Source organism: Rhopalosiphum maidis, chromosome 3, assembly GCF_003676215.2.
Source record: "Rhopalosiphum maidis isolate BTI-1 chromosome 3, ASM367621v3, whole genome shotgun sequence".
NCBI lineage: Eukaryota > Metazoa > Arthropoda > Insecta > Hemiptera > Aphididae > Rhopalosiphum > Rhopalosiphum maidis.
This window is the reverse complement of record NC_040879.1, coordinates 23,159,010-23,182,484: the sequence shown is the minus strand read 5'-3', so window position 1 is coordinate 23,182,484 and position 23,475 is coordinate 23,159,010. Positions and strand designations below refer to the sequence as shown.

General features: G+C 23.2%; 3 protein-coding genes and 1 non-coding gene across 6 annotated transcripts; 2 read left to right on the top strand and 2 right to left on the bottom strand.

The window, feature by feature from the left end:
- Nucleotides 1-1,785: 1,785 nt before the first annotated feature.
- LOC113557058 (congested-like trachea protein) lies at nt 1,786-16,968 on the bottom strand. Its single transcript, XM_026962347.1, has 5 exons — nt 16,737-16,968; nt 15,441-15,555; nt 11,146-11,463; nt 3,866-4,036; nt 1,786-2,462 (listed from the first exon to the last, which is right to left on the bottom strand). Exons 1-5 carry the CDS (start codon nt 16,836-16,838, stop codon nt 2,251-2,253), a joined length of 918 nt encoding a protein of 305 aa, XP_026818148.1. The 5' UTR covers nt 16,839-16,968; the 3' UTR covers nt 1,786-2,250.
- LOC113559508 lies at nt 5,006-5,155 on the top strand. Its single transcript, XR_003406007.1, has one exon. It is a non-coding gene; the product is annotated as a U4 spliceosomal RNA (small nuclear RNA).
- LOC113557057 (toll-like receptor 3) lies at nt 7,628-10,971 on the top strand. 2 transcript variants are annotated; one of them, XM_026962346.1, is made up of 4 exons: nt 7,628-7,676; nt 8,165-8,320; nt 8,396-8,524; nt 9,061-10,971. In XM_026962346.1, exons 2-4 carry the CDS (start codon nt 8,255-8,257, stop codon nt 10,930-10,932), a joined length of 2,067 nt encoding a protein of 688 aa, XP_026818147.1. In that variant the 5' UTR covers nt 7,628-7,676; nt 8,165-8,254; the 3' UTR covers nt 10,933-10,971. The 2 variants fall into 2 exon arrangements, with proteins under 2 accessions (XP_026818147.1, XP_026818146.1); XM_026962345.1 differs by lacking the exon at nt 7,628-7,676 and having other exon boundaries at nt 8,111-8,320.
- A 2,149-nt stretch (nt 16,969-19,117) lies between the features above and the next one.
- Nucleotides 19,118-23,475, bottom strand: LOC113558492. 2 transcript variants are annotated; one of them, XM_026963960.1, is made up of 3 exons: nt 23,419-23,475; nt 20,674-20,970; nt 19,118-19,327 (listed from the first exon to the last, which is right to left on the bottom strand). In XM_026963960.1, exons 1-3 carry the CDS (start codon nt 23,452-23,454, stop codon nt 19,247-19,249), a joined length of 414 nt encoding a protein of 137 aa, XP_026819761.1. In that variant the 5' UTR covers nt 23,455-23,475; the 3' UTR covers nt 19,118-19,246. The 2 variants fall into 2 exon arrangements, with proteins under 2 accessions (XP_026819761.1, XP_026819760.1); XM_026963959.1 differs by lacking the exon at nt 19,118-19,327 and having other exon boundaries at nt 19,885-20,970.

Below are 23,475 nucleotides of genomic sequence, written 5' to 3'. Positions count from 1 at the left end.
CCATATCTAATTACATTTATTTTTTTTTTCTAGTATTTAAATAGTATATAATTGCTATTTTATCTGGAATTTAATACAAATGTATCATAAGTACTTTTTTATTTTATTAGAAAATTTAGAAAATATCTCGACAACTTTTTGTGAATTACTGTAATTTAAAAATGTAATAGTCATTTAGAAATATATCATAGAAAAAAACAGGTATTGAACATTTGAGGATTCAGAGCACAAAAAAACATTGTATTTGTTTACTTAAGTACAGGTTCAATAAGAGGGGGCAGCTGAGACTGTAACCCTATGGCCTGGACCTCAAAGCAACCAGGTCCTATATTTTACTTAAATATAAAAATTATTTGCAGTTCTATTATTGAACGATAAGTTTTTATTGAGAAAACTATTAATTACTCTGTATTTTGAAAATTGTGGCAATATGATAAGATTATCTATTGACTTGCTGCGATAATGTAAATTGATTTACTACTAATATCCGGTGAAAGAAATGAACCACTTGAAATCAATTCAGTCAACTAATTTCAAAAATAAACTTTCTCCTTTTGATCATTTCCTAAACACATTAGAAAAACAAAAACTGAAAAGCATTTTACAAATGCATGTATTGCCTTCTAGTTATTATGCCCATTGTCAGTAACAGTAGCTGAAGCAAAAAGGTCTTTCAGTACTCTAGCAAGAGTGAAGAATTTCCTTTGATCAACTACAGTTCAAGATCGACTTTCAAGCTTGGGTACATTTGCTATGGAACCTATTGTTGCTAGATTACTAGATTATAATAATGTTATTATAATATTTTAGTATTTATTAACATTATATTATTATATATATAACAATTATAATTTCTGCATATTGTCTAACGATTATTGCTCAGAGTAAAGCAAGTAATACAACCGTTCAAAAGAATGATAAACAAAACCTAGAAGATAACATTGACATTAATAAAGCAGAAAATTTAACGTGGTAATATATTTTTATGATTTTTTACCCGAATTACTTTTTTATAATACAACAGTATTATTATATTCTCATAATATATTGATTATTATTAAATAATATAAGATATTATGTAATGTAGAAGTGTAAAATTAAACATACAATTATAAATACATGCTTGTTTTTGTGTATAATTGTTCATAATAATATATTATAGGAAATTTATTAATTTAATTTGCATATTTAATAAGAAATTTATTTTGAATTATAATACATCCATTATTAGAACATTTTAAAAATGTTTCTTGAATAAATTATAATCATTATTCAATCATATTTTAAACATTAAAAAAATATTTTATTTTCACTAAATAATAATATTGATTGATAATAACACCAAAAACTGATCTGTAACCTATTTTAAGTGTAGATTATCTACACTATATATATATTATATAAGTATTATAATTATCATTATGATTTAATACACTTTTTTGATAGAAGCATTTGAAAAAAAATTCAACACAAATTCAATTACCTAACTAAAATAATTGTCATTTTCCAAGTTTTAAAAGTTAATCAACAAAATCAAATTATTTGAATTTATACAAATAATTAGAACACTGTATATACAACTATAGATATAAGTGATTTTAGAGTAAAATTTTAAATATTTTTATCTTTATCAAATTTAAAATATATTAAATAACTGAGTATTTGCAGAATTGACCTTTTTGCCAAAAATAGAAATATAATTTTTATCTATTTTCTTATAAAATATATTTTTAAATGAATAATAGTGTATAATAAAATATAATTTATTCTTTATAACTTAATTCTTATTATACATATACTCATGTAAGCACATTAATTAGGTACCTATTAAAATAAATAGCTACATGCATATATTAAGCACAAGACAGTAATAACACATTAAATAATGACTCTTTGAATTCGACCAAAACTAAAATTTGTTCTTACCTAATTATATTTATAGACATATAAAATGACTTACACGTACCTATGTATATTATATTTAGGCAATCAATTCCAAACTAAAACAATAAAATCATTTATAGTTTAACTTAAGGATAACTTTAAATTAACACAATAACATAATAATTTTTATGTATGGTAATACGTTTGCTATGCACAGCCTGTATAAATATATAAAGTACGGTCACCCATAACACCCGAGATAAATTTTAGGCATTACACCACCCAACAAAAAATATAAAATCAAACAATAATTATTAAATTGTTTCATAAACCTCAGCTCAGTTATAAGAAATTTAGAAATATCTGTTAGTTAATTTCTATGGACTTATTATTTTTCGGAGGGAAAAAAAAGTCCAAGCCCTTTAATCCAAACTCTACGCCCAAAAAGCACGCAGCATTTGCAGGGAATGCTCGGAGCATAACTGGCGTCACACCGGCATACAATGCTTTCAGTCCCTCTTCTCTGTACAGTTTTGCAAATACGTCTCGAATGCCTCTCGGATACATTCCTTCGGGTGCTGAAAGTATATAATAATTATATCAATAATAAAAATAAAACAACAAAATGAGAAGTCACTGCTTATAATAAATCAGTAAGTGTTTCACTATTGTGAATCATGGTCACTTTAATGGATCGTAAAATTTCGCTAACACTATAGAACTTCATATTTAATATATATATATATATATGTATTATGCTTAAGTATTTTTTCCATAATTGAATAGCTATGAGTAAAATTGACGAGAAACGGTGTTTTAAATTTTTAAGTTTTTGTCACACATAAACAGCTAGGGTTAAAAACCCCCGTCTCGGTTGGGTTTAAATGGGTTTTAATAATTTATAAATTTAAATCGTTTCCTAACACTTTTATAAATTCAGTTCCCTACAAACCTGACCTATAGAACATAAATTTACCATTTTAATTATAACTAACATATGTAAAATTACGATATTTCATGTTTTTGCATATATATTTTTGTTTTTGTTGTAACTAAAAAAGTAAAAATAAATATATGCAGTTTAAATTTTGTTAATTTTTGTGTTTGTTAGGGTTTTTTTACTGGGTTTTAATGGGTTGGACCCAGTACTTCGAATTCTGCACAAAAATCTAAATAGAAAATTTTAAATGCGTCAATAAATAGCACAAATTAGTTTAAACATTTTATAGAATATATATAATGCTAATATAAATATTTTGTGAACAGATTAAGTCTCGAAGATTATTCTTTAATGAATTTAAAAAAAATCAGTTTTCTGTAAGTATTCCAGTATTTTATTTTTACTGCTATACTAAAGGTGACTTCAGACATTTTTTTTCAATTGCTCTGTTAAGAATTTAAAATAAATCATAGGTATCTACATCGCGGATAAAAACCTAATTGCGTGTGTTATAATAATTAGTAATACACTAATACAAAATTACAAAAATAATATATTATAATTAAGTGAAAAAAGGTGAAAATGATAAATTTGAGACCCACTAAAAATTAAAGCTTTAAATACGTGTCTGATTACTGCAGGTAGAACTTATTGAATGTTGTAAAATAAGATTAAAATCTATAATTTATAATTTTCAAATTCCTACATGTATATTATATACGAATACTATATATATATATATATATATAACTAAAAGAAACGCCTAAATTAAATCCAATATACCTGTTATATCTTGGTAGATATAGGTATTGTAATGCTAAATGTACATTAGTGTTTAAGTCTTGGAAGTGCACATTTCATTTTAAAAAATAATTTTTTTTTCGGAATTATAAAATTCACAACGATTTTACACTAATATATAAAATGCGATTTGTATAGCATTATAGCGTAAATTTATTTATATATAAGAACACGTTTTTATATTTTTACACTGATCGAAAAGTTTGGGTACTATAATATTAGTTGTAGGTAGGTACTAACCGATTTGTAAACGACTCTTGAGCACATCCGCAGGCATAGCAATTAACCAGTTCAGTATACCAGCCATTCCTCCAGCGAATATTGTGTTTACGAGTCCTTCCGAGTTATTATTTTTTTGATACCTTACTAATAACTCATACGTAGTAAAATACACACCACAAGCAGGTATATCTGTTAACAAAGAAAATATTTAAATGTAATACAATAAAAAAAAAAAAAAATAAGGAAATCAACCGAAGCAATATTATTTAAATGAATTAAATACCTATTTGTGTTCAATTATAGTTTCTAGCTAATCAATGCTGTAAAGGTGTAAAACATCTTTATTATAAATAAATCTCAATTATTCTGTTTATTTTTTATAGTAATTTTTAATAACTGGCAATTATTATATTTTACTGATTTGATTTAAATTAATAAATATCTAAACAAATTAAAGTTTAGTACCTATGTATCTTAAAATGTCGATAAATCAATTTATTGTAGCCTGTAGGCCAATTCACGAATTCAGTCAGAGTTATTAAGAACTTTTATTAATCAGTCAAAAAAAATAAAATGTAGAAAATTCTACATGAGTTGTTTAATCGTACTTACTAAAAACCAAAATTTAAATAAATTTGAATGAAATTACATATTGTAATGATAAATTTTAATTATTTTGTTATAACTCAAAAACGTTATTTGCAAGGATTTAACACTTTTACATATATTATGAATTTTACTATATGCAATAATATTTTTAAAATGTATAAATTAATTTTAGATAATATCTATTTATACTATGAACCTATTTGTACTGCTTTACGGTAAGGTGGTAGGTATTAACTCAAACGTTAATAACAATAATGCAATATAGAAATATAAATATATTATATTATTAGATTAGTTAAATACTAATAATATAATAAAATAAATGACTTAAATAACTACCTATATAAATATATATATATCGTGAAATAGGGGACAGACCGTATTCGCTCAAAATCGTTTTTTATTTACAATGTTATTATATCATTGATAATCCATTACAATGACCTACTCGACACTGAATGTACAATTGAGCGGTACCCGTTTTTTAAATTAAAAAAGCGATTAATGTTAATACAAATTTCTTATCTAAGTCAAAAAGCTCGAAAATCCAGCTTTGTACAGTGGCAATATCGTAACTAATGAATAGTTCATTCGAAGTGCGATTATTGCTAGTTGAAAACTATTATTTCCCATAGGTTCCCACATATTGACAACTCAATGTTTCATACTTAGACAAATTTAAGCTATTTTTCCAAAAATCCTATTCATACTGTTCTAATAGTGCCTATTAGTCATTATTGACTTAATGATTAAATAATAATAATATGTAAACATGTAGTGTATAATAATATATACATTATATGTGTAATATTATAAAATAATACGTGATATTTTTGTCAAAAATGAATTTAATATACTCCTAAATAATTTCTAAAAAAATACTCAGTTTTATATGTTGTTTCAAACACCCAGTATTATTGTGATATACAACTGATAAATTCACGAAGTATGATTTTACTCCCACGACAAACATATTAATCGAGTTCCTGTTTAGTTGTAACAGGAAGGAAAATAAAATAAGATAATAATATTCAATAGCCAAACATTTCATTCAGTCATGATTTATAAAAATTAAATTATTTTTATTATGATATATTATGTTACAAGTAAACCTTTGAGTGAATTAAATAGTTTTTAAAAATTCATATAAAATGATTTATAACAAGTTTTATTTATTGTGGTATATTAGTGTGATATGTGTTTTTTTAAAGGTAAGTTTATTACAGAATTGTTTATCTATTTTATTCTTTCAGGCTTTATTTTTGTTATATCATAAGACATTACTTTCAATACCTAAATCAAATTTCTGGAAATCAGACATTTTTTTGGCTAAGTATAAAAAAATGAATACCAATCTTCAAGACACATTATATAGTTATTTAATTTTAACTAGTTGGTAATATACAATGTGTTTCGGAGGGAAGTGACCGGCCGACGTCATATGAAAGTATACCTAAAATGATGAAGAAATACTCTTTAAAGAGGGTGTCTAACTTTTATAATTTTTTTAATTATTAGGCAATTAAAACAATATTTTTTTATGTTTCTCTAAAACTTTTCCAAATTTTAGCACAATTTTTTTTTATTTTAAAGCTATTTAACTATCCTATCAACCAACTTACACAGTTAAACCAGAAATTATGCAAATTATTATTATTAAGTTGAAGAGTCTAAACATTTTTTTTACCAAAAGTTAGCATTTTTAAAAATAAATCTTGTATTACTCCATATAATTCAATATTTAGTATGTTTGTATATTATTTTACTGAATAATACCTATACCTAGAATACATAAATTATAAGGAATAATTAATTATGGTATCAAATAAATTTTATGTACAACAAATAATATGATATAAAAATAGTTTCATGACATTTTACAGTGGAAGCTAAATAAAAAATGATTACTAAAAAGTTGATAAATAGTAACTATAAATTATAGACACATATAATATTATATTTTTTTAAACATCATTATATCAATCTTAAAATAAAACTGCAATAGTTAAATACTTTTACAGAAATACCAAAACCTTTATTCATGAAAATAATTTTATTGTAATATACCAAAAATTATACTGCTTACCGTAAACTATTTAATTTAAAACCTACAAACTTATTAAATAATTAAATTCATAAATAAAGATATATGGTATTTCTAATGTATTTTTCTTACTTTAAAATACTTATATTATTTACATATACAATTCGATTCAAATGTAATAAAAAGTATTAAATGTTGTTGAATCATACAATATAAATATTGATTATTATGAAGGGTTCAGGCCTTATAGCCAAGGTGGATACCTTGCTTATATCATTTGCGTATCTATCATAGATATACTAAAACATAGAAGAGTAAAAATGAGTTTAATAGTATAGAGAATTCGAATATAAAGGTTTATTTTACTCGTTTTTGCATATTTTTAATTTTTTGCTATATTAACACATGTTTAATGATTTTTAACAATTTATAGATAATATAAATTATAATTGTTCAAAATGTAATAATTAAAATGTTAAGCAATTTATAACAAATATTTGTTTTGAGCATAGTAATACTATTTGTTTAGCTATCTGTCACAAAAAGTGTTGCATATTAACATGATCTATAAATACTTGAAAAAAGCAATTTTGAAATGAACAGAAACAATGTAGCTATCCCAGTTAGTTTATTGGATGTATTCAAGTATATATTCATAACATTCATTGACATGAAACGTTAATTTTTTTTTGCATAAAATTCTATTCTAGCCAATAATAGAAGTTTTCTTATTTTAAAATGTTTGAAAACGTTTAATAGAACAATGCAATCACAAAGATAAAAATTGTATTAACAACAACACATTTTTAATAAATGTTTATCTATATTATATAAACATGTTTTTATTCAGAATATTCTTTTTAAGAAATTTGGTTTATAAATTTATAATAAATAATAATAATATTAAAATGTCCAATAATAATAACAAATTTTTTTATAAGACCTGAACCCTGGTGATTATTTTAATACATTAATTTGATTAATCAACACTGATATTGTATGTATATTTTTTATGTTACAATGTTTTTAATTGTGTTTATTAAGCCTTTTGGTATACTTAATACTTAAGTATTTTAGTAATAAAGACATTTAATTAAATTATACTTAAATAATATTATAATTGAGTATTAATGAACATTTATTGCATCTTTCCATGTCCTGTAAAAGTATTTATAGGTAGGTTATTTATATTATTTATCAATTTTATTTTATTTTTAACAGATAAATTATGAAAAATAATTTATTTATGTAATAAATACAGTAATAAAAATAAAAATTAATGAACACACGCTTATTTTTTATTCTAATATTCTTACTTAATTAATGTTTTAGTTCCACAACATTATTTTTATATTATTTAAAAAAAATGTTTAATCCCCAATTTCTTATAATACATCACATTATATTTAAATCTTTAGAATGTACACAAATATAAAATTCAATAGCTTTAATATCATAAAAGGACAAAATATCTCTAAAAAAATATGATCAATGTTTTTCTATAGTATATTATGTATTGTATGTAGGGTTTTATTATAAAACATTAAATATTTTGAATTAGTTAAAAAATATTTAGATATGTATTTATCATGTTTTTTATGATTATTGTTCTAGATAATTATATGATAAATTGTATTATGATTATAAATTATAAACTTTAACAGGTACAAAGTTCTGATATAAATTTAGAATGGGGAAAAGATTGCCCAAGGGCATGTACTTGTAAGAACACAGATTGTATAGACTTGCCAATAATGAAATGGATGTATAACGGACAACAGACTGAACTAGAACCACATACCTATAATACACAAAATGAAGTAACGGGATAAAATAATTTAATAGGTACATATATAATTTTACATATTACTTAAATCCAATACTCTTAATTAAAGGTTATTGAAGATAACAATGAAGAACCAATAGCTCATCACAATACACAGTTTTTTAAAACTGCTTTATGTATGTTTATGAATGTAACAAATCCAAAAGACTTTTTAAATTATCTACCATTAGATACAGAGGTAAGTACACATGCATAGTTTTCAATAAATGTATTCATAAATCATGAATATAGATACTAAGACCATTAAAATTTTAAAAAATATACTAAAACAAAAATAAAAAAAATAATGTCCCTAAAATTACATGGTAATATGAAACAATAAATGTATCAACATTTTATAAGAAAGCGGTGTACATCAAACCAATTATATTAAAAACTTTTAATTTTGGTTTAATTTTAAATTTTAAATAATAGTCAAATCTAATCAGTGGTATCAATATTAGTTGCAAATGGTATTGCATAAAAATAAAATGTGTAAAGGAGGTATCAGTAAACAATAACTTCTTTAAACTAAAAAGAGGGATAAATTTAATTTACTTATAATCAAATATCTATCACTTGTATACCTATATCCTATGAACTATTATCATCAGCCACGGCACCACTTAACTAAATTAGACATTGCATCCACAATACTTAATCTTAGTGATTAGCATCACTACATATAATAATAAATAATATTAACATAGTAAAATGTATTTATATATTTTTCAGGCATTAATTTTATTTCAAACAACTGATTCAGACAATATTACAATAGAAGATGATATAAAACTTCCACAACTAATTTCATTTGAAATTCATGGCAATAATAATCCAACAAAAATCTATATTACAGATAGCATGTTTAAATATATGGATAATATAAAATATTTAAATATTCAAAGTGTATCATTAGATAAATTAACTTTAGAAAGCAATGAACCAAATCCAATAATTGACACTAATGTTTATAAAAAAGAAAATACATATGCATTTAATGAACTTTCACCAGTCTTACCGTCATATTTACATAAAGAACATAATAATAATAAAAGTAAAAAAAAAAAAAATCGTTTGGTATTTTTACAGTCCACTGATATTGACATAGTTCCCTATGAAACCTATAAAAAAACTAAAAGAAGAGCAAAATCAAATAGTCTATTTTTATTCAATAAAGATTTGTTGTTATTAAGAATTTCAAACTGTGGTCTAAAAGATTTATCTTGGGATTTATTTAATGGACTGGATTCATTGGAAACTCTTATTCTAGACAACAATATTATTGAGTCAATTCCAGATTTTTCTTTTTACGGTGCTAGAAATCTAAAAAGTTTATCTTTAGCTAATAACAAAATTAAACATTTGCAGACTACTAGTTTGGCTGGACTTCTTGATTTGAATTATTTAAATTTTAAAAACAATGCTATAACTGTTTTATCAGAAGCAACATTCCCACCATTGCCGCAGTTAAAAATTGCAGATTTAAGCAATAATCCAATTGAAACGGTGTATCCATATACATTTGAAGTGCTGAATGCTACAATAGAACTTGCATTGGGAATTAATAGTACACAACTACATTTACATAAAAATGCATTTATTGGTTTAGATTCTCTAGAAAAATTGTATTTAATTGGTGTAAATGTGACAATTTTAGAAAGACCATTTATGGCTGGACTTCCTAGTCTTGTTGAACTTAAGATCAAAGGATCCATACAACATATAGCTTTTGATGCATTTGCTGAAATACCAAACATTAAACGTCTCCAAATCAGTAATTGTTCAATACAATCCGTATCTATGGACACATTTTATGGAGTTTATAATCTAGAACATATAGATTTGTCTTATAATCAACTCCAAGAATTGCCTCCAGGCTTATTTGATCAACAATTGTTTCTCAAGGAATTAATTTTGAATAACAATCAACTGATTGATTTACCAGATGATATATTTAAAACATTACCTTATCTTCAATTGATACGATTAGATATGAACTCATTACACTGTACATGCAAAATGAAATTGTGGGATATTTCATTAATGACTAAAAATACAAAAGAAATAAATAAACATGCTTGTGAATGGAATCATTCAAAGAAAGGATATAGCTGTTCAATGAAAAGTACAACAACATATATTTATAACAAAAAATTAGAACCAATATGTTTAAGTCCAACAAAATTGAAAGGAAAGACAGTTTCATATGCTTTGAGAAAGTACTTGAATTGCAACAGTGAATCATATAGTAATCTTTACATGAAAAAAAAATATAAAGAATTAAAGCTTTATAAAAAAGTTAGTGAAAAAAATACAATAGTTTTGGTGGAAAAAGCCACAACAGTAAAGACTAATTTTTCTGATTATATTTTTAACAACACAACAAGTATCAGATTTAACACTATTATCACACCAAATATAACAATGGAAATTATTGAATCAACACCAAAATCAATAACCAATAATATAGAATACATTAATGCAGAAAGAAGTATACTTTTGAACAATGGAACATACATAAGCAAGTCATCATTGAAGAATGAAATTTCTAAAATGAAAAGAAAACATAAAATAAAAAATACTGATTCTAAACTTGAAAATTAATTATGAGATTTATATTGAAATACTTACTATTTATTTCAAAAATAATACACACTATGTTAAATTATTTAAATATTTAAAGACTATATTTTATTTAAAAAAATATATTAACAACAAACAATAAAAATTGGACCAACTTTAAATGCATAGTAAATTTACTTAATATTTTTAAATTTTTAATGGTGTAATATAAATAACATAATTTATATTAATTACCTCTAAGTAATGTAGCGCATGTTCCTTTGTATAAGCTTTTAATGCCACCTTCAGTGTATAAGTTTTTAACTACACTAATTGGGCCATCATATTTTTGGTTACCGAATTCCTGTACTTGTAAAATACATTTAATGCGTTCTCCAGGTACCATTATAATTGCTGTAAAAATACCAGAAAATGCTCCAGCGCAAAATAGTCGTGATGGTGTTAAATTTTCTTTTTTATCTCCAGTAGATGAAAATATTTTTTTTCCCAATCCAAATCCTAAGAAACTTATAGCAAATATTGGAGCTACACCAGTTATTGGAGCTGCCATACCTAAAAAATAAATATGTTATTAAAAAATGTAAATAAAATAACAAAAAATTCAAAAATAAAAAATATTAATATTATATAATTAAATATTTATTTTTTAAATTTTTCATTAAGAAACAGTTATACAATTTTCAAAAATAATAGTAAACTCATTTTTTAGGAAGGGGGAGAGTAGACAGGTAGATGATACTCCTCTAGTAACTTTATAATTTTTAAGAAAATCCCTACTATTTATTTTTAATATGACAAGGTATGGTACATTTATCTTTTTCAATAAAATACATGTTTTACTTACTTACCTACATTTATTTTATTTATTTTGTAAGGTATTATTAAATGAAATGTTCAAATTCAAAATTTGTTTAATCTATTTATCATTCAGTTCAGAATAACCAAATTAAAGATCAATGCATTCAATTACTTAAAAGCTTTAGATATAAACATACAAGGCCGTACCTGAGGGGGAGGTCCAAGGGGTCTGGACCCCCTCTAAAATATTTTTAAAAGTAGAAATAATTTAGTGGTGAATATAGTTTATTGACTAAAAATTTTCAGCATTTAAATTTTAAAAAAATGTTGGACCCCACTCCTGAAATTTTTTTTCAGTTACGGCCTTGTAAAGATACTAGATTAAAACAAATGGCTAAACACATTTGATATTTAATATGGAGATAATGACCTAACTATCAAAAAATTTGCTGAAATATTTTTAGTTAATGAAAAATATTAGATTATAAGCTTTGCATTTTCATTAAATTAGTGTGAATATGGCAAGTGTACATTAAGTTTTATGAACAATTTAGTAACTACAAAAAAAAAAGTAGACCCGCAGTGGGCCAGCGAGTTACCAAGAAATTTTGGTGCTCATAATATGGACAGGTTATACTTGTTTGTTTGTAATTTTATTTTTTTATGATGATGATAAATATTAGTAGAAAATGTAATTGAATAAAATTATTAAATTGTACAGTATCTGTAGCTGTAATTAAATGTTAGAAATTCATAAGCTCAGTTCAATATTTTACCTATCTAGCACAGTGACGAAGAGTTACATAACTTTGTGTTAAATAATTTTACACTAGGAACATAGTTTTTAAATTATCAAATAAACTTGTTTACATATGTTTTCCCAATTTGAGTACTAACGTTATAGTATAATAAAGAAGTCATAAAAAAACCAATACCAAACTACAATATTATTGAAAGCATCTACAAAACATAATAGTAATTTTAATAATTAACTAAGTTCTAACAATAAAATTGTATTAATAATTTATTTGTGTAATTGTGTTATTTGATATATAGCATATGTCTATCATATGTCTACTGTTATATTACAGTATAAATAGTAAAATTATCATTAATAAAATCAGAATAATTTATCACTTTAAGTAATAATTATTTTATTTAAGAAAGAATTTTACTTAACTTTTTATATTTATTTAAATAAACTAAGTATGTAATAAGATTTTATTTTATATATTTTAACTTTTATGTTTTAAAAAATGTATACTTGTGTAAAAAGAACATGAATCAATATTTTTTTTCTAAGATAGGTATTTCAATATTTTTAATTATAATTTACGCTTTTCCAATACTTAAGATATAATGATAGTTTCTGAATTTATTATTTATAATCGAGAATTCATTATTTCAAAAAGTTTAAGTATCACAAATATTTTATTTTAAACAATTATTTCAAATTAGTTTAATAACTAAATCATGGTTTAATTTATATAATGATAAATATTTTTTTTTTTTTAATTTAAACAGATAAAACAAGTAATAAATAATAATAAAATAAATAAAAAATATTTAAATAAGTATTTATAAATTGATACTATTAAAGTTATTTATCACAAATTATTTCTTGAATTTCAGATATGATATTTTAATAAACTTTTCTAGTAAGTAAAATGTTTACTTTCAGGACAGAAATTTGTGATATAGTATTTAAAATTTATATGAAAGTTACCTAATTAATACTTGGTTGTTTATGTATATTATTATAGTATTATACGTATTATACATGTTGGGTCATTCCACTTATCAAGACTATCATTATTTCTGTAATACCTATTTATCAATGGTTGTAGAATTGGTCATTATAATATAACTATTAGAACACACTAATAAAAATAAAATAATAATTTTGATTACAGATACAATTTTTCTTCTTGATGGAAGGGGGGATATTAATTTATTTATTCATGCTTATAAACATTTTTTATTTGTTCATTATTATATTACTAAAAATGTATAAAATGTAAATGCATAGACTGCATAGACTTAAGCATTTTATACCAGTAAAATATGCACTATAAATATTTAAAAAAATAAATTTATAAGCACTTAAATAAAATAAATAGTTATACAAATAAATAGACAAAATGAATTTAATAATTTAAATTTTTATATTAAATATATAGGTTATAAATTAAGTTATTAATTATAGTAGCATATATAAATTGTATTACACATTATGTTGTATTATTATATAATGACTATAATGTATGTACTATGTATTCATTTGTAACAAAAATTAGAATAAAAATCAATTCAAAAAAATCTTGGATATTTTTAAGTATTACCAGGAGAGTGGGATATATAAAAATATGCCATTTAATACCTAATATATAATTGTGCACAAGAATATTAAAAACATTATAATATGCAAAATATTTTTTTTAATGTTAAAATATGTATAATAATTAAAAATTTTCCAAACATGTAAAATTATGCGAAAGATATCAAATTCTTCCAATTTACTCATTTGAATTCGATTTAGAGTATTTATATTTTATATAACTATTTTTTAAATTAGTTAATAAAAATATGTTAATGTGAAAAAATCAATTTATAACTCATATATATATATATATAGTTAAATTATAATTTTGAATTTATCCATTTTCAATATAATTAAGTTATGACTGACAAGGTAGGTTATATTTAGGGCTCAAAAGTTAATAACCTTAAAACAATTAAAAAAAAATCACCAAAAAAATCAAGTATGATATAAAGATAGTTAAAAAATTACAAGGTTTAAAAATAATAAAAATAATTTTTTTTTTAAATTTTTAAAATACAAATTATCAAACCTTATAAATTACTCAAAATTATTGCACTGTACCATTTGATGTCAAAATTAAATAAACAATGATAATTGATAAGTGAATAGTAAATATTTATACTTAGAAAAACTTCTCTCCATGTCTTCTGAAGTTATTGTAGTAAATTTGAAATGAGCCAAAACTTTAGCAATGAAATCATCAAGAAAACACTCACTTGAAGCTTGTTCACCATTTAGAATTTCAGAAATTGTTAAAATCATTTGAAATTCAGTATTTTTCTCAAATATAGCCTTCAATTTGTTTTTTTATTTCCAATTCATTCTTAATATCAATATCTTTTAAATTTGTATCGAATCATAAAGATTGAAACCTGAACTTAGTAATAGCTAGAATTGGTCGCAGCTCTAAAGTCAGTGTTAATGTAAATTAAATCACATTCTAAATTATAATCTTCATCACTCATAGATCCTGTGCTTTTTAAATTCATGTAGAATCTTTGTTTATTTTTCTTTGTAAAATAATGAGAATCCAATAAGTAGGTAGGAACATATTATTTTACAAATGATATGATTTAATACCTAGACAATTTTTAATAAACTCTTTATTTTTCATAAACTTGTGGGAAACGAGTAAAAATGTAGAAAAATGTCAAAAAATGCCAAATAAAAATTAGTTATTCATAATACTGCAGACTTGTAGGTTTTACAGATTATTTTTGGATTTTAAATAATATAATATACTTGTATTACAAGCTTAATTTATATTTTTAATTGGAACTTTTTTTTTTTTGGTTCTAGAGAGTTTATACCCTCTAACTTCTCCATATCAATGTCACTAACACTTGTCTTTAATAGTATATTATTTTATAAAAAACATGCAATATATAAAAACATAAGGTATTCTTACCTTTATATAATCCAAAAAAACCTTCTCTCTTAATGGTTTTAACAGCACAATCCCAAGCACCATTGTAAATAGGTATTTTACCTAACTGCGCTGGTGGCATCGTTTGTAATTTAACCTAAATGGTGATAATAAAACAATCAAAAAAATAGTAAACTCCATAGTTGGATTTATATTATTATAAACTTTGCTTAATATAATTGGTAAGCATATATTTTTACAGGTAAAGTAACATACAAGAATAAGATAGTTGAGAATTCCTTGCATACAGTCAATACTGTGACTAAGAGGGGTGATTGTAAACCACCAGAATACCGGTTAAATAAAAAGGTAATGAAAAGGTCTACTGTAAACTCTTTCGGTTTTAAAACCTTCCTACATTAAATTTGTTGACATACATCAAAGTTGCTAAAATTGATATTAGTTTAATGATTATTACGATTATTTATTATGATTATTCAGATTATTTAACATAATACACATTATAATAATATGTGTCATTGAATTGTTCAAACAAATTATTATTTTTATCTTTAAGTTTTGTATATTTTTTGACATATTACGCATACTATTATTTAATGTTGACAATTATTATTATAAAAATAATATTATTTTTTTTAATAATAATATTTTACAGTTATTAATTGTATACTGTTATATCTGATTTTCTTTTTTAGTGGAGTTTACATGAACTCAATTTTATCTGTTTTTTCCTAGCGGAGTCTACACTAAAAAAAAGTACTTGTGGCAGAGTTTACATAAGCCCGACCAATTGGGTAAAGGCAACAACATCCTAATATATTTATTGTATAGTGGTCCCCAATAATTGCAATCCTATAACTAAACTACTGGAACTGGAACTTATTTATTACTTGTAAGTAAAATCCAGATTTTTATGAAAACATTTTATTTTACTATTAACTAACCTATTACCATACACATATTTAGTTATAAACATGTAATATAAAATATATAGATACAAGATATTAATTTTATAAATTAAGAACTATGGTAGGTACTAGTTTATCATAGTTACAAGGCAAGTAAAGGGCCCCTAAAATATCAATGATCCGATCTGAAATTCACATAAGCACACGCCTATGAATGTACCAAAACCTAATATGTATAATATTATAAAATATTATTGTCTAAAGATGAAACTGTGTTTTTAGTATATACAAATACGGCTTATTGGCAAGTCTCATATGAAGCTCTTGTTGGCCAAATAAGCCCTAATGTATGTGTTAGTATGTAAATATGTAATTAGTTCAATGACAGAGTTGATTGTTGTTAACATACTTTAATGGTGTCCAATGGATGACCCACTAACACTGTGCACACACCACCAAAACCACCAGCAACAAAATACTTAAAGGGATTTGTATTCCCATCGGCGGACATTTTAACGGAAAATTATAGTAGACCGGTCGTGATTAAATACCACTAATTGTGTTAAAAATGTGTGTGTTAAACTATAAACTATTTAATTATTATAAAAATAATTTAAATTTGAATTTTCGAAACAGGTTGTATAGATGATTACAGCTATCAAGTTTTGATATTATCAACTCTGTTATAATCACTGATTATTATTGTTCTATGATAATAAGCACAAATAGTGTCATGTCACAATGCGAAGAGTTCAAGATAAACTGACAAGACTGTTATCACAATTCATTGCAATTATTGTTATTTGAAATTTGAATACAATATTACAATTTATTATGGATAAAATATTATTCTATTAAAATAAACGTTTTTTTTGTATTGATAATATTTAAATATTCTGATCATTTTAACTATTCAAAAATTCAAAATATATTAATAATTTTATTTTATACATACCTCTTACGTAGTACGTACATATCAAAAACTATGAAGCCAACGATAAAACGACAGAATATTTAATAGTTATTTTAAATACCTATGTAAAATATAATAGTTGTCATTTTAATTAGAACAATTTAATTCGTGTACAAATGTATAATTTTTATCATAATTTCAATATCATATTCCAATAAAAATTTGAATTTGTAAATTATAAATGAATTCCTTACTAAATAATGAGTAATATTATTGAATGTCTGCAAGCAACCAGCTGACAATAGTATAATATTATTATATGTACACTGTTCAGCTGTCCCTCTGCTTACATATTTATTAAGGTATTTATTTACCACGGCTCGTAACCAATTCATAATATTATAGTGTGTACTCCTGTACATAGTTTAATATAATTAAAAAATTAATGATAATATACTTATGTTCTAATAATAATAACATGGCAATGACTATGAAGTATAAAATAATTTATTAATATCTAAAATAAAGTTTAAATCAGTATGAGATTCATTGGCAGTGCCTCTAGTGGTAATGCTCAGGAAGTATAACTCGAGTAAAAGAGTAAGGACAAATTACAGGTGAAATTGGCCAATGTTAACCTCAGAGAGGATTATCGATAAATTTATGTAGTCTTTGAGGTGGATATTAAAACTTGAAACATCATTCAAACTATCAAGCAGTTATAAGCTGAATCGGGCTAGTATCCATCAACAACATATAACCTTAACCTGTCTGGTCTTGATTAAAATATTTACTCCCTTGGCCCCTTATGATTAATTGGGAATAAATGTAGTAGTATCCAAGCTCATTTTCAAAACATGTATTAAGGATCTGAATGTTTATGATAAGCTACCTGTAAATAAGTATGCACCAATCATAAATCAAGAACTATTATTATTATTTTAGTTCTGTTAAAATAGTTTAGATTTCACGGTGTTCTACCCTTTATGCAAAGAGGAATTAAATCATATTCTTATTATAAATCATTACTAAATCTTTAATAGTAATTAATTGTCCTGGTATTTGTTAAACTACAGTAAATAATAATTATATTTATTACAATAGTATGATACTTGAACCACTTGAGGAATTAGAAAAATTATATTATAAGTTTTAACTTTTGACTGCACTACTGCAGGTGTAGATAAAGTATTTCCTCTCATACCTTCTAATTTTGAATTTATAATATTAAACTAGTTTAAAAAATTTAAAACTTAAATAATATATGATTTAATTAAATATTTGATAATAGTTTGCATATTTTAGGTTTTATTTTTTACAAATGAAATGTTGGTAACTAAATTTTTTTTTTAATTATAATTTTAATTTGCATCTAAAATAAATTATACATAAAGATGTAAATTAAAATTTTTATGTTTATTTAAAGTTGCAATAATATTAAAAATATTATCATCAACTTATTGTTGAAGAGGTTTATCTGTTATACACAGAATAAAAATTAGAACAAAATATTTATATTTAAAACTAAATCAGCAAAACAACAGAACTTTTTCTTATTACACATCAAAAAAGTTATTGAAATGTTCTTATTATATAAATTATAAACATTTTTTATTGTAAAGAATTATGTTAAAAACAAATAATTAATTTCATAAACAGCAAAGTAATATTGCAATTTACTATTGATAACTACCGATTTTGGTCAAAGCTATCTTAGAATTACTTAAAACTAAAATTAACTTTATAAATAAAATAAATTGAACATTAAAATTAATAAATATTAGGTTTATGTAACATACATATATTATAAAAATTAATTTTTTTTCTATAAATCAACTTAAACTTAATATGAAATATTAAAAATCACACAGAAAAAATATTGAAAACATAAATTTTTATTTTTAATATATATACTAATATAATATCATTTTTTAAATTATTTTATAAGAAATCGATAGTCAAAAAAATCTGCTATCTGGACTCATATTTGCCATATGAGACAGTAATTAATTATAATCTATCGATCTCTTTAATTTTAGGTTGTTTCTAAAATTAACTAATTTGAGATTCATCTCCCATTTTTCATACTGAAAAAAACCAGAAAAGTATGAAGAAAATATTAACTTCTTGAATCAAAATTGTAGGTACGAGTATATAATATTATCTACATGATTTGTTATATTTTGTATTTAATATTTAGATGATTGATACTTTTCAACTTGATTTATTATTTTGTAGAATAGTAATATATATAATATATTATTCTATTTTTTCTATATATTAACAATTATACATATAAAATATTATAAAAATTATTTAATTTTGGTAGTATTATGTCTATTTGTGTTTTTTATGTACCTAATTGAGTACCTATCTAATTATTTCCAAAAATATAAACTTATGCTTTTGATATTCTATTATTAATTTCATGTAACAGATATAGAAATAAATAACGATATAATTGCTTTGATGCATATTTAAAAAAAATATAATATTTGAGTGTTAGCTGAAGCTTTATACAAAATTAATTAAATAAAAATTGGTTACTAAATGGCAAATTAGATAAATATAAATTATAATTTACTATTTTGGGATATTTTACTAAGTCTACTTTTTATTTTTAATTAATTAATCGTTCGTCTTTTTATATTGTCTTGTATTAAACAAATAAATAATAATTTTACCAAATTTAGATATATAATATAAATATAAAAAAAATAATAATAATAATATAGGTATTATAAGATACCTATGATACCTATGGTATATTCTTTAATTACTTTTCTTTATTTTACTTTTTCGGTTTACAATATAAGTACTTATGTTAATGTTATTAACATGTAACATATTTAATAGGTAGGTTAAGTTAGGTTAATTGTTAATACCTACTTGCGAAGAAATTTAAAAATAGGTGCTCACTTATATCATTATTTAGCTAAAAGTTAATTCACTAGAACATGAATTCATGATGGTCCATAATTTATGGACTCTATTGACTATTCTTTGTCTATTTAACTCTAGGTATGCGAATAAAATAATCACATTCTGCAGTATCAACATGACCTTTCGCTTTTTTCTCATCTGTATATTTTGTTGTATAAAATGTATAAAATGCATTATAATGTGACATTATCTTATTGCATTTTTTTTTATAATACTGATTAATAACTAATATCATTCCTGATGTGTATTGCTTTTTTTTTTTATCCTTTAATTTATTATATTGAGTAACTAATTTTTTAAGTCCTGAAAGCAATACTTTTGAAAACATATCTCTATCTTTTTTTTTTTTTACACTAAATAAATATTTAAAAAAATTATAGAACACTTTAACACCAAATTGAATATAATATTTTCCAATTGATTCGCATTTAACATTGAGTGGTACAAATGGTAATCTAGGTTTAATTAAATCACAATTTAAACTAGCTACCTCCTTTTCTTTGTTAATGTAAAATTCATTAAATTGTTTGTAATCCAAAGAGTCAAAACAAGTCTCGGTTCTACTGGATTTAGACTGTTTTTTACGTTTAGATTTCTTCTTTTTCACTTTAAATATGCGAGCTCTTGCATCTTTTCCTACTGAATTAAAAAATTCAGAAGTTACTGATTTTTTAAACATCTTTTGATTATAGTATTCTGCAAGTGTTTGACAAATCCCATTTTGATCGCTATTGTTTTTTTTGTTTTTCTCGTATTTTTTTTTCCCGTCAACTATTGATGTAAAAACCTAGATATTAAAATTAAAAAAAAAAGTTAGTTAAAATATAGGTATATTATTCCTATCTTTTTAAAAGGTTTTGCTACTACTAATTAGTAATTGTTAAGAAATATTTTATAGCAAGGATCAGCAAGTAATTTCTATTGAAGTCCAGAAGATAAAAATAATAAATAAAAGCGAGGCCTGGACAAAAATTTTATTTATCAAATCTTTATAATAAATTAATTCCACAATCTTTATTGAGATATTTTGATGGTCCAGTTTTCTGCCTTCTGCGGTCCGGATTCGGACCGGGGTCCGCCAGTTGCCGACCGTTGTTTTATAGGATACTTCTTATGCAATCATCCGTAAGTACTCGGTTAGCAATATAACGTTATCTATGAATTTCGTAACCCGTATCTTAGGGGAGGATCCAAGGGGTCCGCCCCCCCCCCCCCCGAAATTTTTAAAAGTGGAAATATTTTAGTAGTAAATATAGTTTATTGACTAAAAAGTTTTAGCATTTATATTAAAAAAAATGTTGGACCCCCGAAATTTATTTCAGTTACGGCCTTGGGGATAGCTTTAATTTTTATTCATAATCAAATACTTCTATTAATGTATAATGTTTATAAAAAATGTTTAAAGGTAATATAATAATTAATATTATATTTTACACTTATAGACGTATAGCAACTATATTAACTAATTAAACACAAATTGTAATTTTATTTTATTTTTCCAAATTTATAAATAACTTTTTCATATAAATTAAGTTCTTCGATTTTTTTCTATGTAAACTTAACATACATAATCCGAATAATCAGTTCTCACACATTGTCGAACGTAACCAGGTTTTAATATGACGTAATTTGCTGAATGTCCTTTCTATACTACAAGTTGTTGGTGGAATAGTCATATAAATAATTATATTTCTCTTCAAAGTTGGATAAAATTCACAATCTTTAAAAAAACAAGAAATATTTTCCTACCGAATACATATTACCTATATCAAATATCAATACACCTTGGTACCAATAATGATTTTTGGGATTTTATAATATTTAATTTGGATATAATTATTTTAACTAGCAGGAAAGCTAGGGGGAGTTGTCCCCTCCCTGCCCCCTCCTTGCGGGCGCACTTGTTTATAATATACTTTAACTCATTACTTATGTGATAGTTGAGTGATTACTCTAATTTTTATATGTAAGTACCTAATTACCAAAAAAGTATAATTGATAATGATAAATAATTAAGATAATTATACCTATGTTAATTTCCCTTAGGCTTAAATATATTTGCTAAAAATAAAAAAAATTATTTTTATTGTAAATAATTGTCAATTAAATATATACAATATACAAAGGTAGATAAATTAATTAATTACTCCTAAAATATAAAAATTATATATAAATTATAAAACATTAATATTATGTAATTGTAAAAAAAAAACACTAGCTAATATATTTTGTTTAAAGTATTATACAAATCAATGTATAATAATCAATAGCTCCATAAATACATTAATATATACTGATTTGAATAATGATATATGGAAATTAATTTAAGAGATGAATGAAAGTTTCCAAATTTCCTCATGAGACATGGCAGGTAAAAATCACCCATACATTAGTTCTTATGAATACTTTTTTTATATTATAATAAATAAAATTACTTAAAAAGTTATGCATTTTTAAAGGTTTAATAGTTTGTAAAACAAATAAATACCTAGTGAGTTTTAAAAAGATAATTGTTTTTTAGTATAGTATTGTTTAATTTTTCCCTAAGTGATATTGGAAAATAAAAACGATATTCGAAGTAAGCTTTATTATGGTTGTGTAAAATATTAAAACTTTAAAATGCTCGTAATTCACTTAAAATTTAAGATATCAATAAAAGCCTATGAGATGCCTTAGATAATATTCTTACCTTTAAATTTAATAATAGGTAAATTTACTCTAATATTAAAGCTAACATCACAAAATGTGTTCTGTTAAACGAAAATTTGCTATGGTCTACATTAGTAAGACAGAAACAACATATGCGGGTATAACGTCCTCTTAATAATTAATTATTCAATTAAGAATTTTAATTATAATTGAAAAATTAGTTTCTGATTTATAACAGTAGCCTTTGCATTCTCTCATAACTCTATTTTTTCAAATAATTGCTTTATCATATAATTTGGACCTGTTAACTATTTCTTAATATAATTATTATATTATATATAAAGCCTTATTTGCAGTTGAGCCACGATAACTTGAATCACAGTAACTCGAATATATGCCCCTTAAAGAGTTTTTAAGTTGTATTTAACATATATAATTCATAATTCAAATATTTATAAATCAAATTTATTTTTTATTTTATTTGAAATTTAAGTTATCGAGACTCAACTATAATCTATAATAGACTTTCATTCAAATAAAAATATACCTATTACTTTTTAATTTAAAGATTTAAATAGATACTTACAAATATTATTAGTAGTTGTTTTACACAAGGTAACATTTTATGTTGTACTAAAAAAAA

What these genes read in the sequence shown, in the direction of transcription:
- LOC113557057 (XM_026962346.1), top strand. Translation starts at nt 8,255, where the DNA reads ATGAAATGGATGTATAACGGACAACAGACTGAACTAGAACCACATACC. An exon ending in CCTATAATACACAAAATGAA is followed by an intron (nt 8,321 to 8,395) that starts GTAACGGGATAA and finishes TCTTAATTAAAG; the next exon opens with GTTATTGAAGATAACAATGA. An exon ending in ATCTACCATTAGATACAGAG is followed by an intron (nt 8,525 to 9,060) that starts GTAAGTACACAT and finishes TATATTTTTCAG; the next exon opens with GCATTAATTTTATTTCAAAC.
- LOC113557058 (XM_026962347.1), bottom strand. Translation starts at nt 16,838, where the DNA reads ATGTCCGCCGATGGGAATACAAATCCCTTTAAGTATTTTGTTGCTGGT. An exon ending in TTTTTTTGGATTATATAAAG is followed by an intron (nt 11,464 to 15,440) that starts GTAAGAATACCT and finishes TTTATTTTTTAG; the next exon opens with GTATGGCAGCTCCAATAACT. An exon ending in ATGCGCTACATTACTTAGAG is followed by an intron (nt 4,037 to 11,145) that starts GTAATTAATATA and finishes CTTTGTTAACAG; the next exon opens with ATATACCTGCTTGTGGTGTG.
- LOC113558492 (XM_026963959.1), bottom strand. Translation starts at nt 23,454, where the DNA reads ATGTTACCTTGTGTAAAACAACTACTAATAATATTT. An exon ending in AACAACTACTAATAATATTT is followed by an intron (nt 20,971 to 23,418) that starts GTAAGTATCTAT and finishes TTTAATATCTAG; the next exon opens with GTTTTTACATCAATAGTTGA.